The 17,596-nt window shown below is 40.9% G+C and overlaps 1 protein-coding gene across 1 annotated transcript in view; it reads right to left on the bottom strand.

Annotated features, from left to right (window-relative positions):
• Positions 1-10,737: 10,737 nt before the first annotated feature.
• The window catches only part of LOC126267669 (probable cytochrome P450 6a13), a 32,343-nt gene continuing 25,484 nt past the window's right edge, over positions 10,738-17,596 (bottom strand). Inside the window, exons 6-7 of the mRNA XM_049972970.1 lie at positions 15,340-15,579; positions 10,738-10,879 (exon numbers count right to left, since the gene is read on the bottom strand). Of these exons, the coding sequence (XP_049828927.1) occupies positions 10,770-10,879; positions 15,340-15,579 (350 nt within the window). The 3' untranslated portion in view covers positions 10,738-10,769. The remainder of the gene's footprint in view (positions 10,880-15,339; positions 15,580-17,596) is intronic.

The raw sequence follows: 17,596 nt of genomic DNA, 5'->3' as shown, positions 1-17,596 counted from the left end.
GGCAGAAGTGGAGCTGTGAGGACGGGCCGTGAGTCGTGCTTGGGTAGCTCAGTTGGTAGAGCACTTGCCTGCGAAAGACAAAGGTCCCGGGTTCGAGTCTCGGTCCGGCACACAGTTTTAATCTGCCAGGAAGTTTTATATCGGAAAAAGTTATGTTCGGCTACTTGGAGACAGTTTGCGGCCATATATGGACTTCATTTTCCCAGACAACGATTAGATTTTTATAGATGACAATGTGCCATGTCACCAGGCCAGAACTGTTAGCGATTGATTTGAAGAACATTCTGGACAATTCGAACAAATGATATGGTCATCCAGATCGCGCGACATGAATCCTGTTGAACATTTACGGGACGTAATCGAGAGGTTAGTTCGCGCGCAAAATCCTGCACCGGCAACATCTTCGCAATTATGGGCGGCTATAGAGGCAGCATGACTCAAAATTCGTGCAGGGGACTTCCAACGGCTTGTTGAGTTCATGTCACGTCGGGTTGCTGCAGTACGCTGGGCAAAAGAAGGTCCGACATTATATTAGGAGGTATTCCATGTCTTTTGTCATGTCAGTGTAATGATGAGTTTCCGAACAGATCAGAGGAAAAAAGAAATTTATGGTACAACTTCATTTAAAGAAGGGATCGGTTGACAGGACATATCCTGAGGCGTAAAGGAATCATCAGTTTGGTAACTAGGGGGGGTGAGGGGCGTAGAGAGTAACAATTGTAGATGGAGACTAAGGCTTGACTACAGTTACCAGGCTCGAATGGATGTAGATTCCAATAGTTATGCGGGGATAAAGTAGATTGCACAGAAAAGACCAGCATGGAAAGCTGCAACAAATCATTCTTCGGACCGAAGACCACAACAACCTGTAGTTACTTGTTCCAAGTGTGGTGGCTAAGAATTAGATTTTTAAATTTGTATGAAATGTAATAATAACAAAAGAAATTAGAAAATTTATATTTCCATTTAACCACACATTTTCAGATCACTAGGAAACTTTGTTTTTCTGTTAAACAAATTAAATTTTGTTTTTATGTACGACAAAAAGCACTGAATAATTTTGTAAGGGAATAGACAACGGGGCTCAATCGACTTTCAAATTTACAATGATGTATCACCAGTGGGGGTAACTTCGAAAGCGGTTTTTTCATCCAGTGAAAGAAACAGGCTGCCAGAGAGAGAAGACGCGCTAGCAAGAAGCAGGCGAAAGCGAAGTGCCGGTTTGTAGTATAGCTACACGAAACTAGGACGAACTTTTGACGCTGCTCCATTCTGACATCGGCGTCTAACTCAAACCGGAGGCTCTGAAGAAAATACTCTCGCACGCATATGGACGCATGTTGGAGTGGCTATCGTTTTCCACCTTCAGGTGGTCACACACGTAACTGCGTGCTTGAGAAGCTTGCAGATGTAAGCATTTTCTGTAGGAACGCCCATCTTCATTTCACCTAGACATATGCACTGCTGTGTGAGGATCAGTTTGTGCTTAGAACACGTGGAGATTCGAGAAAGGATTTTGTGCATGAACTGACCTCTTTATTATCTCCCTCAAACGTTTGATGACATTAATGTCGGATGATCTGAGTGCTCGAACTGCCCAAAATGTTCTTCAAATCAATTGAGAACAGTTGTGGCCCGGCTACACAGCGCATAGTCATCCATATAAATCCCGTCGTTGTTTGGAAACACGACGTTCAAATGTGTGTGAAATCCTAAGGGACCAAACTGCTGAGGTCATCGGTCCCTAGACCTACACTCTACTTAAACTAACTTATGCTAAGAGGTGCACACACACTCATGCCCGAGGGAGGTCTCGAACCTCCGGCGGGAGGGGCCGCGCAATCCGTTACATGGCGCAGCAAACCGAGCGGCCACTCCGCGCGACGGGAACACAACGGCCATAAATGGCGGCAAATGATCTCAAAATATCCGAGCATAACCACATCCACTCAATTGGATCAGAGGACCTAGTCTCTTCCATGTAAACACAGTAAACCATTATGGAGGCACTACCAGCTTGCACAGGGCGTTGTTGACAACCTGAGTCCATGGCTTCTTGGGGTCTGCGCCACACCATAAGCCTACCATCAGCTCTTACCAACTAAAACCGGGACTCATCTCACCAGGCCACGGTTTTCCAGTCGTCTAGGGTCCAACTGATCTGATGAAGTGCCCAGTTGAGGCGCTACAGGTGATATTCTGTTAGCAAAGGCACTCACGTCGGTCGTCTTCTGACGTAGCCCGCATACGCCAAACTTCGCCTAACTGTCCTAATGGATGCGTTCGCCGAACGTTCCACATTGATTTCGGCGGTTATTTCCCGCAGCGTTGCTTGTCTGTTAGCGCTGACAACTCTACGCAAACGCTGCTGCTCTCGGTTTTAAAGTAAAGGGCGTCCGCCACTGCGTTGTCCGTGGTGAGAGGTAACGCCTGAAATTTGGTACTCTCGACACACTCTTGACACTGTGGATCTCGGAAAATTGAATTTATTAACGATTTCCGAAATGGAATTTCCCACGCGTCTAGCTCCAACTGCTATTCCGCGTTCAGAGTCTGTTAATTCCCGACGTGCGGCCATAATCACGTCGGAAACCTTTTCACATGAATGACCACTTGCAAATGATAGCTCTGCCAATGCGCTACCTTGCGGAATATTACCGCCATCTGTATACATGCACATCGCTACCCCATGACTTTTATCATCGCAGTGTATTATATAAAGACTGATAACGAAACTGAAAGAAATATGTTTTAAATGTGTCGTTTTGTCTTCAGCTGTTAGTGTTTTATTGTAACCCTACAGTTTCGGCATTATGCCATTTTCAAACATAAGTTTTTGACATATGGTTTTACGTTTGGCAGAGATAACAACATGGTATCATAATATGTAAAAGTATGAAAGTTTTGCTGTTAAAAAATATTCTTATAACAACAGACATACGGAAATGTGTGGAGCCCTATCTCTGAGAATATTATCATCTGTTCTTTTACTTTAAAAATTGCTAAGCTACCTGGTGAAACCGTATTATCGTTATCATAAAATCTAATATGTAGTCCTCCCCTGGGATCTGAGTGGTCAGCACGACGGAATGTATGATACAAACGGCCCGGGTTCGATTTCCGGCCCGGTCGGAGATTTTCTCCGCTCAGGGATGGGGTGTTGTGTTGTCCTTATGATCATCATTTCATCTCCATCGACACGCAGGTCGCCGAAGTGGTGTCAACTCGAAAGACTTGCACCAAGTGAACAGTTTGCCCGACGGGAGGCCGTAGCCAAACGGCATATCCATTTCCATCTGATATGTAGCCGCTCACCTTCCGTTATAAAAACTCTTATTCCGACATTTAGTATTCAAACATTTTCTGGAACTCCTGCTGTTGGACATGTCAATATTGTGATAGAGAACAAAAAACAGTAATTAATTACTCTTCCATTAAATCATGAAAAATCAATTCTCTTATATCTGACTGCGATTTTAATATATCCTCCATCATCACCTAACAATTATAATGCTCCTGCATACAACGGACAACTTACCTCGTCGCTGCAACTGTATGAATATTCTGCATCCTGCAACAGACGAAAATAACTCAAAAGAAATACTGCGATCCATGCAGAGTGTAATGCGTGGTCATAACTACTGATGAAACTACTTCACTTATTGTTCTTTTATAGAATTTAAATGATCAGGAGTGGTTTAGTCAACAAGCCTTAAGTGGTGTAAAAAATGAAAGGAACAATAAAAACTTTACTTTCTGCAAGTTGACGATTCACACACGGAGAAACTTTACTCAGACCTTTCATTTCCTTTGACAGTTTGAGTAGCAAAAACTTCAATTATTGCACAACGTCTTTAATCAATAATCGCGTATCTGCTCACAACAAAGACACAAATATTACTTTAAATGAATGCATACAGAAATCTGACAAAATCCCTCCAGTGCGCGAGCAAGCAACAGCTATGCGCAGTGAAAAACTAAATTACCAAAAATCCTCGATTAACACAAAAATATCTTCACTGGCACGACCGTCCCTGACGCGTGGCTTCTCTCCGCGCCAGGGTGCGTCCGACTACTATTCACGATAACAATGTCCCAAACTCAGACTTTGTGCATGCATCCAACAGCAGAATAAATAGCCAACTCTCACAAAAAAGAAAAAAAAATGAACGTTCAATTTTCAACTATATATGAACTTCTTGTGCTTGAAAATTGAATAATGCTGAAACTGCAACCGTAAAATGATACACTAACAGCTGTCCGCAAGATGACATCACTTAAAAACTCGTTGGAGCTTAGACCCATATTACAAGCAAATAGAAAAAAAAAAAAATTGTTCAAATGGCTCTGAGCACTATGGGACTTAACATCTGAGGTCATCAGTCCCCTAGAACTTAGAACAACTCTAACCTAACTAACCTAAGGACAGCACACACATCCATGCCCGAGGCACGATTCGAACCTGCGAGCGTAGCGGTCGCGCGGTTCCCGACTGAAGCGCCTAGAACCGCGCGGCCACACCGGCCGGCCAAGAAAATAGAAAAAATTTACTCTGCACTAAGTTATTCTATGAGTTGAGGACATATCCTCATGATTGGCATAATTGTTTCAGTATCTACAAAAATATTTCAACCTCCTATCGCTTGCCATTGGTTTTAAAGTAGGGTACGTACATGAAAAGCACTACAGCACCAGACAACGGTTGATTGCGATTCCTTTTCGAGTTGAATGGGCTATGAAACTTCAAATACTCGTCTAAACACATCTGTAATACGCGAATGTTGACTGATCCAGGACTCACTTCATCTCTTCCTGCCGTAAATTAATACATATTTTCCTTCTTCCTCTCCTGTAGTTGATCCTGGGACGATTTATCTTTTTCATAATGCCGTGTCAATTTGCAACAGCTTTGTATGTTGTAAAGAGTATAACGCACGCAGCATCCCTCTTAGACGAAGAGATAGTGGTATTTTATTTCTTTACTATTCGTTTTAAAGCTGTAGGCTTTCGATGTAATGCTCCCGAAACAGGACTAGCTTTCAGATGCTCGAATAAACATTTCCAGTAATTTGCAATTGGTTTCTTTCACAACGCTCGAAGACACGAAGATTGCCTGGCAATTTATGGTTACTTGTAAGGGCCTGCGTAATGTCGGTCTAGCATGTGTAATGGTATGCTTGCACGAGCTTGCAAGACTGAAAATCGAATAGCCCTCAAGCGGCTGGAACAGCCCAAATGCTTTCGCAAAATTCCATTACAAGCGGTCAAGAGCGACTTAAAAGTATTTTCATGGTTAATTAATTTGACGTGGCTATTGTTGAAAGTATCTGTCGGAACCCGAGAGCTGCAGCACGCGATGTCCCTGCAACTTCTGGAAAGAGGATTCATCACAAAATACAGTATGTTTAGGTGGAATAGTAAATATTTTAGGAGATGGTACTATAGGCTAATTCGGATAAAACATTCCGTGTAACATGTATCCAAATTTTTGTTACAGAAACATAGTTGTTAGAATGTAACTGGTACTCATAAAAGGTGTTAAGGAGAGGAAAATGATTCAATTTAGCGCGATTTCGAATTCGCTTGATAACACCTCTTGTAGCTCATCTGAGATTGTCTTGGCGTTCTCTTATTCTTAATCCGAATGATTAATTTGTCTCTTGTGTCTACTTTATAGATTTCGCCTTTCAACCATCCGCAAAGGCGAATATCGAAAGGGGTTTAGGTACGAGGACTTTGGTGACCAAGAAACGTGACTAATTCATCCGGGAAATGTTAGTGTTAAAAAAAAAATTGTCCCCTGTCGACAAAAATGTGGATGGGCCTTCGCATGCAGGAAGAACATGTCCATCGTTGCAGGGAAAAAGGACCTCTTCCAATAGCGCTGGAAGCTTATTTTGAAGACAGTCCAGATAGCTACACCCTTTACGACTATGCGGCAACACAACAGGTCTACAAATGACAGTCACAGTTAAAAAAATGTGTTGCAAATTCAAGCACAACTTACAACTTGAATTTCAAAACGAAAGTGATAATTGATAAATAACCCCATAGCAAGCGGAGTAACAAGCTGCATCACTGTAACCAGTCCGCCTGCTTAGCTCGCCTCACATGCCAGCGGGCCCGGGTTCAATTCCCGGCCGGGTTGGAGATTTTATCCTCTCGGGGACCGGCTGTTGTGTTGTACTCATCGTCATTTCATCCCCGTCATCGGCGTGCGAGTCGCCCAATGTGACGTCGATTGAAATAAGACTTGCACTAGGCGGCCTAACTTCCCCCGATGGGGCCTCTCGGCCAGTGATGTCATACGCTCATTTAAAGCAATAAAAACTGGACACATATTACATGAAATGTTTTATTCGAATTAATCTATACTGTCACCTCCTAAAATTCCGTATTTACAACGGGCGTTCAATAAGTAGCGCAACACACTTTTTTTCCGGAAGCCGACTGGTTTCAAAAAATGTTCAAATGTGTGTGAAATCTTATGGGACTTAACTACTAAGGTCATCAGTCCCTAAGCTTACACACGCATTACGTAATGGCAACGCATTACGTAACAGTGAATCAGCACTTTTCTACGGGACTTACATTTTGGCGGACGCGGAGCACCTAGAACGGCTAGTGCTCCCGTCCGCGATAACGCCAAATTGCAAATTACTGAAATTGCAAAAACTGCATAACTCATTCGATGTACCCTTGCCCACTGATCATCCATACCAAATATTATTCAATTTGATCAACAAATGACAGAGTTATTAACATTTTCTTGTTTCGCAAACTAAGTCCCATAGGGAAATCAATGTATAAGAACTTTAACTTTTGCTCCTTAATCTCAAGCCAAATATTCTAAGTCCTAAATTATCCTAAGGACAAACACATACACCCATGGCCGAGGGAGGACTCGACCCTCCGCCGGGACCATCCGCACAGTCCATGTCTGCAGCGCCTCAGACCGCTTGGCTAATCCCGCGCGAAGACTGGTTTCATTCAGCATTACGATCCACCACATGGTTTCCCACTCTTTTGGCCACCAGAACTTAAGTATTCAATTTAATCTCCGTTCAGTGCGACGGCCTGCATGCCCGAATGGTACCATCTACTTTTCGACGCCGAGGCCAACGTGTGGGTGCATCAGTGACCTCCCTGACACCCACTTACTGCGTCCTGCAGAGTGTATCTTTCATTGGACCAAACAGATGAAAGTCAGAAGGTGCTAGTCCAGGCTGTGTGGTGGATGAGAAGGAACACTCCAAAGAAGTTTTGTGAGCTTCTCTCGGGTGCGCAGCTTGTGTAGGTCTCGCGTTGTTATGGATAAGAAGTAGTTCGTTTGCATACTTGTGGCGATGAACACAGTGAAGTAGTTTCTTCTGTTTCCTGAGGGTAGCGCAATACACCTCAGAGTTGATTGTTACACCATGACGAAGGACATCAAACAGCGTAATCCCTCCAGAGTCCCAGAAGACCGTCGTCATGACTCTAGTGGCTGAGGGTGCGGCTTCGAACTTTTTCTTCGGTGGAGAGGTGGTGTGGGGCCACCCCATGTACTGCAGTTTTGTTTCCGATTTGAAGGGATGAACCTATGTTTCGTCGATTGTGACGATGTTTGACAAAATAATTTTCACTGTCAGCCTTGCATCGTGCAAGTAATTCCGCAATGACGATCCTTTGTTGCCCTTTGTGATCTTCGGTTAGGTGGCGAGGAAGCCATCGGGCTCACATCTTTGTGTACTCCAACTGGTGGACGAGTGTGTCATCGCTACCAACAGAGACTTCCGGTTGAGCAGCGAGGTGTTTTGATTGCGATCTGTCGATCACCTCGTGTCAGAGTGTCCACACTGCCCAACATTGCAGGAATCGCAGCTGTGTGAAGACAGCTGGCATGCAGGAGATCAGGCAGGTTTGCGTGACATAATTGTGATGATAACGACGACAACGACTCGCAAAGCTTTTGTTCACCGCCAGGTCTCTGCAGACATTCTGCAAGCGCCTATGAATGTCTGCGACGCTCTGGTTTTCCGCCAAAAGAAACTCGATAACAGTTCTCTGAAAAGCACCTGCATACAGATGCCATTTTGAAGGCTACGTACAGCACCACTACTTCATGAAGCTACAGTGGTTGAAGCGGCAATATTCCACGATGTCCCACAACAAACACCGCATGTTGCGTTACTTATTAGACCCCCCCCCCCCGTAAACTTGTATATAACCTGAAAAACTCGCTATCTGTAATGGAATTTCGAAACACAGCAATCAAACTGGAGGCTATTGGTCACGTGTGTGCCTGGGGAGTGTGAGGCTTTAAGAACAGCTGCCTCATCAGCAACCACTGTTGTGTTGCTCCAAGAAATCAGATGTGAAGGAAATAATGAGCTATTTTTCCCCTTCAGTACCGCCATAGTAGACAACAAGATGTTGCAACTTAGTTGTTAGCGGTAGTCGCGCTGGGTGAAGTGGCGCAGTAGTCGAGATTGCTCCCAAAACAATCTGTACTTCTGATTTGTGTCATACATTATGTGTCACGAGTATGAGCAATATTTTGTCATGTGAAAGGAGTGAAGTTCAATCACGTGTTGACTAGAGAAGTAATTGTCTACAGTAACGCAGAAAGGCACAAGTCAGAACACGCTACCCTCACCAGTCTTTAAATTTACTGTGACAAATGATGTTAAGCGTCAGTCAGCTGTCAGTAAATTTGAATTATACATTGTTCAGTCGAAGTGAAAAGCATTTTGATTCCTCATGACACATGAGGGGTTATCGTTTTAATAGCATAAAAAGTAGAAGTCAATATTGGCTGATTTTTGTAGTGAATTTATCTACTACAGCTTTTAATTAGGCTGACGACAGTTACTGTATATTATACTTTAATTAAACTTGTAATTTTTATGCATCCTATCTTTTTCTTCATCTACTGGAGTGAAGCTGAAAAGGCGTCTCGGAAGTAATGATGAATTTAGTTATCTGATTACTTACATAACATCCCTGTCAATTATGAAGCCCATTTGAAGCTCTATCATCGCAAATGGTCTTCTTAAAACGTTGGAAGCAGTGGCTCGCTGACTGTCGTGGAAGTATGTTCAACATTGCTCTTGATCTCAGGATTTTTTGTGTATTCGGTTTCTTTTAGGCTAAGGATAGAAATAGAGCAGCACAAAGGTAGAAGTGATGGACAGGTTCGAAAAAAGTACACACAGGAAGCGTATTATCCTTAGCCTTAAATTTTATAAGAAAACGTTATAAAGAAATAAGTAAAATAGTTTCAAATTGTATAAAAATTATTTTTATTGCTCGACACTGTATGTTAAGGACAAATATAATCACAGTTAGGAACTTTGAACCGGCAAATGGAACACCACACAGTCTCCTTGAAAATGCCAATACTGCTCACGGAGAAACCACTGTTGTTTAAAGTTATTTAAATACAGGAATGAATATAATGAAAACATTTATTTCATACTTCACTGTAATATTTCATATAATCTTATTCGCTCACATGAAACATGAAACTCACTGTGAAGAAATGTTAGATGCATCAGACAAAATATATAGTTACCTCTTGGCACTAACACTTAATTTCTAGTAAATTTTGTTTTTAGTGGCAGTATTATCTGGAATGTACAAAATTACTTTAAGTGATAGGAGCAAAGATAGGAGTAAAGTATTTCAGCGAAACTGTAAGCAACACATGACTCCTTACAAAATTCTGAATCACTCCTGTTGTTTCACAATGAGAAAGACTGTGTTTACCTACTGATTTACTTTTGCTTTTGACAATAGATTATTGCAACTGAAAACTATATTAACCACTAGACGACATCTGTGTCTAGTTGCTATCTTCTCTATCCATATGTCTTTTATATTTCTTCTTTAGCATTATTACATCGTTACAATGGAAGAACATATTAGGTACAGTTATGCTGCATATTCGATGATCTGTGTGTTTTTTCCCCCTTGTGTTAGATTAGACTCTTTTGTTTATAATTATATAGTTTGCATAAAATTGGTGATATAGTGCAGAAATAACATTACATTATAGGGATAGTAGACCATAAATTAGTGAATTTAATCTGTTTGTCATGGAGGCTGACTTTTTGTGTTGGAATCTATTTTATGACGTACACATTTCTGTATTTGAAACTACTTGTTTAACATTTTTGGTGTTATACATTTGCATAAATAGATACAGTGGCTTTCAATTGACACCACTGCTAGCACTTTTCCCTTTTTACAACAATTTGTTCACAAATGGGATATCTCGTTTCCACTATGGCATTTCTTTTTCTGAACCTTTAGTTTAGAATCTGCGATGTGATGATTTGCGTTGTCTGCTCATTTTTATACATAAACCACCAGCCTCACCATCATTTTGTGCTTTTTCCCACACACCTATCAACTGAAAATGTTCTCAATGAATAGCTTTTTTTTCAGTTGTGTTTGATTTCATCCAAAATAAATTCGTTAAGTCTTGTAGCGATTTATAGTTTCTGTGACATTTAACTTAATAAATTATTAGCACCTTCTTAGTTATGCGTAGTTTTGCCTCCAATTATTAATTAACTGTGGAAAGTTCATTATAAATGGCTTTATGACTTAACGTTTACGTTTGCGTTACAGATTTTTGAGTTACTTTGGTAATATTTATTTTAATAATCTCATATTCAGTAGATAGTAAAATCAAAATTGTAAGCGGCTGTAGAGCCTTTCAAGTACGTATTTTAGAAGACAGAATCAATCTTATCGGCCCACAGCATTTCCATATTTATAGTTCATGTTATTTTCCGGAGGTGGATAACATTGTAATCGCTCTCCATCAGCTCAAAGTGTAAAAGAAGTTCCGTCAAAGCCGTCCTCACTTGAAGAAGTCCCAAGCGATAGCCTGTAACAGATAATTTTATTAATATTGTGGACAAGGGAACATAGAATTAGTAAAAGAAAGTCCATACAAATTTCTACTTATAGAGGGATGAGAATTAGGTTCGCCAACTGAATTTACAATGAATTTGAAGTACTAAATATTATTTCTTAATCATGTTTATGTTTCAAGCTGTAAGGAGAAAAACACGTGCTAATTATCACGTCTAAATGTTGTAATAATTGTGCCTATTTTTAATGAGATGACGATCAGTTTATGTTTATTGCTTGAGCTGCAAATATAAAAATTAACTTTAATTCTTTTCTTAGATGGTTTAGGGTAGTAAACACTTTTCTAAGGAAGCCGACAACAATTTTTGTTGTTCAGTTGTTACCTAGAACTTTCATGGCATGAAGTAATGAGTTATCACTATTTTTGCAGCTCTCTTATGTCGTAGATGTCAATGTATCCGGAGTCTGGGATAGATCCTTTGCATTAATTATTAGAATTCTGTTTGACATATGAACTGAAGCTCATAGGGACTTTTTCATCGAATTCGTCAGTGCTATTTGATGTAATAAGATCGTATGACTGCCTGCTACACATCTTCTTACATTTACCATCCTTGTATTCCAAGAAGTCTAATTTACTCTATAGATCAAACTCTATTAAGGAGATTAAAAAATTAATTTCCTGTAGGATTTTAGGTGCTCTACTATGGATCAAACGCCACTATATTAGAATTAGTTGGTAGTCCTGACCACATGGGATGTTTTAATTCTGTATCGTTCAGTAACTCAATAAATTTTTTTTAGACCTAACCTGTAAGTTCGAAAATGGCTATTGCTTTTAAGTGTGACATACGTTTCCTTTTATGACAAAAATGTTTTGCAAGTTCATTTGCTAGCATTGAAAGGCTAGCAAAGCTATTTTTATGGAGCTATCACAGGTAGTTCCCCAAAGTTTAAACATTACATTAACCCATAACAATCATTGACTGGCGCGGAGTGTATAAGTATGATGTATGATGAAAGTTAGATAACTCGTATGTTTACAATGACCTAGATAAAATGTAGTCAGCTTCACTTTCTCTCGTTTAATAGCTATTCTGACGTATAAAACTTAACGAATTATACTGTTTTTTAATGAAGGAAGGTCTTAAAGAAATGGTGTGCTCTTTCCAAGTCAAACTACTTGGTGCACGTTTAGGATACATTACCAAGGCCTGTCGTGTTCCATTGGATCAGTGAAATAGACAGAGGCCTACAGCAGGTAAGCAACTACGAAGATATTCAGACGCACGGTTCAAGTAAGAAGAAATTGTAACAATGTTAGTGTTTCAAAGGAAAATCTAAACTTAAAACAGGTGAAATCCGCAAAAAGAAAGGAAGGAAAAATATCCGGCATTAATTCAGCAGTCTTTAGCATACGCGAGATTCCGAGGTAAGGGGAGAAGGACAAAAGAGAGATTATGTTCCAGCGTCGACAAGAGTCCCCTTGAGCATAATCTGAGATTAGAGAAGCAAATAAAAAAATTGAGCGGGAAGTTTTCAAAGGAAATATCGCACAGCCAGCCGCTGTGGCCGGGCCGTTCTGGGCGCTTCAGTCTGGAACCGCGCGACCGCTACGGTGGCAGATTCGAATCCTGCCTCGGGCATGAATGTGTGTGATGTCCTTAGGTTAGTTAGATTTAAGTAGTTCTAAGTTCTAGGTGACTGATGACCTCAGATGTTAAGTCCCATAGTGCTCAGAGCCATTTTTGAACCATCGCGCGCAATTCAAGGACAGCACAGAAAACGTAATTCAGAATGCCCAGATTGGGAGACTTGAATTCCATTCCTCCTGGATGTTAGTGCAATATTTCACCATTGCTTTCCTTCGCTTGCTGATCCCGAAGAGAGGAACGACTCGCAATATATGATGATCGGCCAACGTAAACGGGTAACGATATATGTGGATACTGTGTCCAGCTAATGTAGGGAAAAAATAATTGTGTTAAAATTCGTATAACAAAGAACATAATAATGATGAAAAAGCGGCGAGTGGTACGATAAGTTCTGCTTTATTCAGCGCATCGACTCCGGGTGCAGGATTTCGACAATCAGCATGCAGCTGACGTCTGAGTACTAATAAGAACTAAAAAACCGAGTTGTCTGTCTGTTTCTCTGTTTGAACACGCTGATGTGCAAAAGCATTACATGAGTTTTCATGGGGTTTTCACAGTTCATTTGATCGTATCTTAGGGCAACATATAGGCTTAATATCATCAAAATCGGAAAACAGAAACAAAAGATATCGAAATTTAAACTTATATGAAAAATCGTTTGCGCAGCTTAGCACTTCAGATGTTTAATCATCACGGTGTAGTACACCAAAGAACCCTAGATGGCGCTGTTAGTTTCGAATTACACCAGAGAACCAATAAATAGCTTCTAGGCTAGAAGAGAGTGAAATTTTATAGGCTTCCTGCTGAAGAGTTTGTATGAAGTAAAATAAATTAACCAGGATTTAAGATTCAACGAAATAAAAGTGCATAGTTTTAACTTGAACACATTTGTGGTCACAGTTTGTGTGTACCGATCTGAGGTTAAATTCTTGTCGCATCGATGTTTTTTATTTGTCTGCATATGACTGAAATTCTGAAATAATTATGGCATACAACTGAAGCACCACTTTTGATTACTGTTGATTTTGTTTCGTGTTTAGTAATAAATTCGTGAAGACTGTTGCATGCTTTCTCATTCGTTTACTTACGTTTAGCGTATTGTTACAGCAAACAAAGAAATTAAAGAGGACGAAAGACATGAAACACGCACAAATGTAATCTAAACAATGTAGTCGATATTTTAATCCGCGGCGTTTTACAGTTATTTGTAAGCTAGACTAAGATAATTGAATTGCAAATTCTCGCTACAGTGTATTGTATGCATCAAACAATATTTGTCGTAATTTTTTCAGAAAATTCAGAAACTAAATACACAGCTTATACGTCAATTACACTGTTATCGAGATATGAATGTATGGGCTGTTAGTTATCAAAGAAAGATATTATGAGGTTGTCATGCCTGGGTGACACATCTGTGCGGAGCATGCTGTTTATTGCATGACAATTGAATGGCTTATTTCAATAGTGGTACAAGTCCATTACCTCCACTTTTCTGCCTGTAATGCTTCTGATATTAATGATCCAAACAAACAGAAAGAAAGGTTCATCTCTAGCAAGAAGCCATATGCTTGAATATTTTTGGTATCTCAACTGCAGATTTTTCAGCATTCATTTAACTTTCGGACTCTGTATCACAAAATGAACAAAAATGGACTTGTACCAGTATTGAAATAAGCCCTTCAATTATCCCCCAGAGATTTATGTTTTGACAGTACTTCGCTTCAGTAGAAGTTCCTGGACAAAAATACGACAACGTTACTGCTCACATGGACCATCTTCACGGATAAGGGTTAAAATCCCTTATCCGTGGAGATGGTCAATGACTGAAACCGGTGGATATTTGCGTTAAAAATAAAAGCAGCTGATGGTGAAACATGCATTTTATACATTACTTGACGGCTGTTAATAATCACCTTCCAAAAACCTTGAACAAACCATGCTGCTGAGGAGCACGATTTCTGAATTAGCTCGTAGTTTGCTGCAGCTAGTTTCATTGAAATATTTTTAACGAATACTTATCCAGAATTTTGGTATTTGTACTAAGGCTTTCATGTTTTTTTTTTTTTTTTTTTTTTTTTTTTGTAAACGGATGTTTTCGACTCTAATATCGGTTATCCGTTCCTGTTGTTGTTATCAAGGATTCGAGATGATCACTTTTAAAGCTACTTACGAAAACGCTAAGTATTTGAGTCCGATGTCGTGACAAGAACTGCGAAATTTATAGCTACTGCTGTTAATAAATGACAGCAGCATAAAAATTGGGTTTATGCTTGTCATAAAAGTTATTTTATGACGCGGCTTACTTACAGTTTTAGTATCGCAGAGTTTAAGAGGTTCGGCTTGTAGCTAGCGCTCTGCCTTAGCAATGGTAGTAGAGATCGATTTTTTATTGGAAACAGCGAAATATGGTGCAGCGTTCAATATACGAACAGCAGTGCGATGCGACCAGTATGGCGGCTGCCAGCGGAATGGCCATACCTTCCCTATGGTTGCTAGCGGCAGTCCTAGGAATCCGGTAGCAGGGACGTAGAAAATGGTTCAAATGGCTCTGAGCACTATGGAACTTAACATATGAGGTCATCAGGCCCCTAGGACTTGGAACTACTTAAACCTAACTAACCTAAGGACATTACATACATCCATGCCCGAGGCAGGATTCGAACCTGCGACCGTAGCGGTCGCGCGGTTCCAGACTGAAGCACCTAGAACCGCTCGGCCACACCGGCTGGCTAGGGACGTAGAAACGCGGGAAGAGTCAACTGGGAGTAGAGTCATGAGTCAAGAGTTTTCTGTGATATAATTTGAAGACAGAACTTACCGACACACATTCTTGGTCCGGCACTGAAGTGGAGCTGCACCGCTTGTTTTCTACCGAGCTGGAAGTTGTGCCCTCGCTGCAGATCGCCGTCATCGGTCAGTGAGAGGCGGGTATCACGATGCAGCGACCACACGGGAACAATCACATTGTCTCCGGGCTGCAGCAGCTCCGCTCCAAGCTTGCAGGCGCTCTGACACTCTCGAATAAGTACTGGCTCGGCGGGGTGTAAACGCAGGACTTCTGTGGGGGAAACATACAAGTTGCCCTATTAAAATACGGAAGATTTGTTCTATATAAGGTTTCTTGAAACTTCAGCTAATATCTCCTGCAATCGAGGCATAAAATTTATAAAAAAGAACGAAGTCTTACTGATTTAAATGTTAACGTCAAAAATGTTATATTGCTAGTTAATTTTTGAGTTCGTTATGTCCTACACATTTTCGAGATAACTAGAAAACACAAGAAAAAAATTATTTTTCTGGTTTATTTGCAACATAAACTTTATTTTTAAGAATATAAGTTAGTGTTACAAACGGTTAATTTCATAACTAAATCATCAAAACATCTAAAAGTTTGGAGTACAGAAATAATTTGTCCAATATTAAATTTCTTCAGCATGTACTTTGGAATATGCACTGTGTGAATGTGTTAAAATAACATAAATCGAATGCTTTACTGGTGGGATGGAAGGTCTCATCGACTGTACATACGTAATTTCAGTGTAGCAATGTTCCTTTCCACCTACATCTACAACTATACTTTGCATTGCACCTGACAACGTATGACAGAGGGTACTTCTGGCACCACTTTCTGGTCTCTCCTTCGATGTTCCAATCGCGTAGGAAGAATTATTGTTGGTAAATCTCTATATTCGCTTTAATTTCTCAAACTTTCTCGTAATGGTCATTTCACGAGACATACCTGATCAGAAGAATCCGGAGACCTACTAGTGACCATTAATACGTGGCGCTCCCACCCTTAGACCTTGTGACACTGGGGACACTTCCAAAGATGGGTCTGAATGTCTGTGGAGGAATGGCAGCCCATTCTTTCTCAAGGGCCGAAACTGGAGAAGGTACGCTGGGGTATGGATCGACGTCGACGTTCTAACTCTTCCCAAAGATGTTCCATTGCACCCAGGTCGGGATTTTGGGCAGGCATTTCCGGACTGTTAGTGTTCACAAACCAATGCCTCACAGATGCTGCTTTGACAACACGCATTTTCATGCTGATACAATCAGCATCTCCGAGTTAATCCTCTACTGTACGCAGTACACAATGCCGTAAAATGTGTTCCTATACTTCCGCTTTTAGCGTCTTTTAAAGCGTACCACACCCTAACCACGAAAAGCGCCCCTGTACTGTAACACCAACTCCTCCGTACTTCACTGCTGCTACTACATACGGCGAGAGATAACTGTCTCCAGGGGTCACCCATTGTCTAGTTGGGTCCCTCCATCTCAATGTCGTGTAGCATTAACTACAGAAATGTGTGGCTCATGAGGAGCTGCTAGACCAGAGTACCCCATTATTTTTACTTCTTACGCACAATCACTGTGCTAGCTGGACTACTGGTAGTATTTTGGAACACACGAGCAATTCGTTACGAAGATTTCATGCGATTTTTTACAGTCACCCTCCGCAGTATTCGACATTTACTGAATGTCAGTACATGACATCTGCCGGGCCTTGGTGTAGCTGTGACAGTTCTCCGAATTTCTATTTCACTGTCGGTCGACACAGGCAGCTTGAGAAGGACTGAATCGTCCTTGATAGATTTGTTACTCGGGGGACATTCAATGAGTAGTCCCTATTCGAATTCATAGAGCTCCCCTGACCGACTCAATTTGCTACTACTGCTTCTCGGCTGACAACACAATACGGCCGGTGTCCTTTTACACTGGCGGGTCTGCTTTTCCTGGCATCTTATGGCCAATTCCACATTACATAGAGGTGTCCGGTTACTTTTTATCAGGCACTGTGCGGTCGTGCGTTGCCAGGAGACTCGTGCATCACTCGCTGTCCCCTTTGATTGATAAGCTCTGGCAGGTAGCTGAAGCAGTACGGAACGATATAACCGTGCCTGTTATCCAAGATGTGTTCGACTAGATGTCCAGCTTCGGTTCGACCAGCTGCCAGAGAAGTATTAAATTTCGCACCCTGTACACCCACAGATCACTTAAAATTTAATCTTCTATTGTTCCTACTATATAGTATATTCAGAATAAGCAAAAATATTATTATTTAATATCCTTCT

Source organism: Schistocerca gregaria, chromosome 4 (genome assembly GCF_023897955.1).
Source record: "Schistocerca gregaria isolate iqSchGreg1 chromosome 4, iqSchGreg1.2, whole genome shotgun sequence".
Taxonomy (NCBI): Eukaryota; Metazoa; Arthropoda; class Insecta; order Orthoptera; family Acrididae; genus Schistocerca; species Schistocerca gregaria.
Note: the sequence above shows the minus strand (reverse complement) of the source record. Positions and strands in the feature narration are given on the sequence as shown.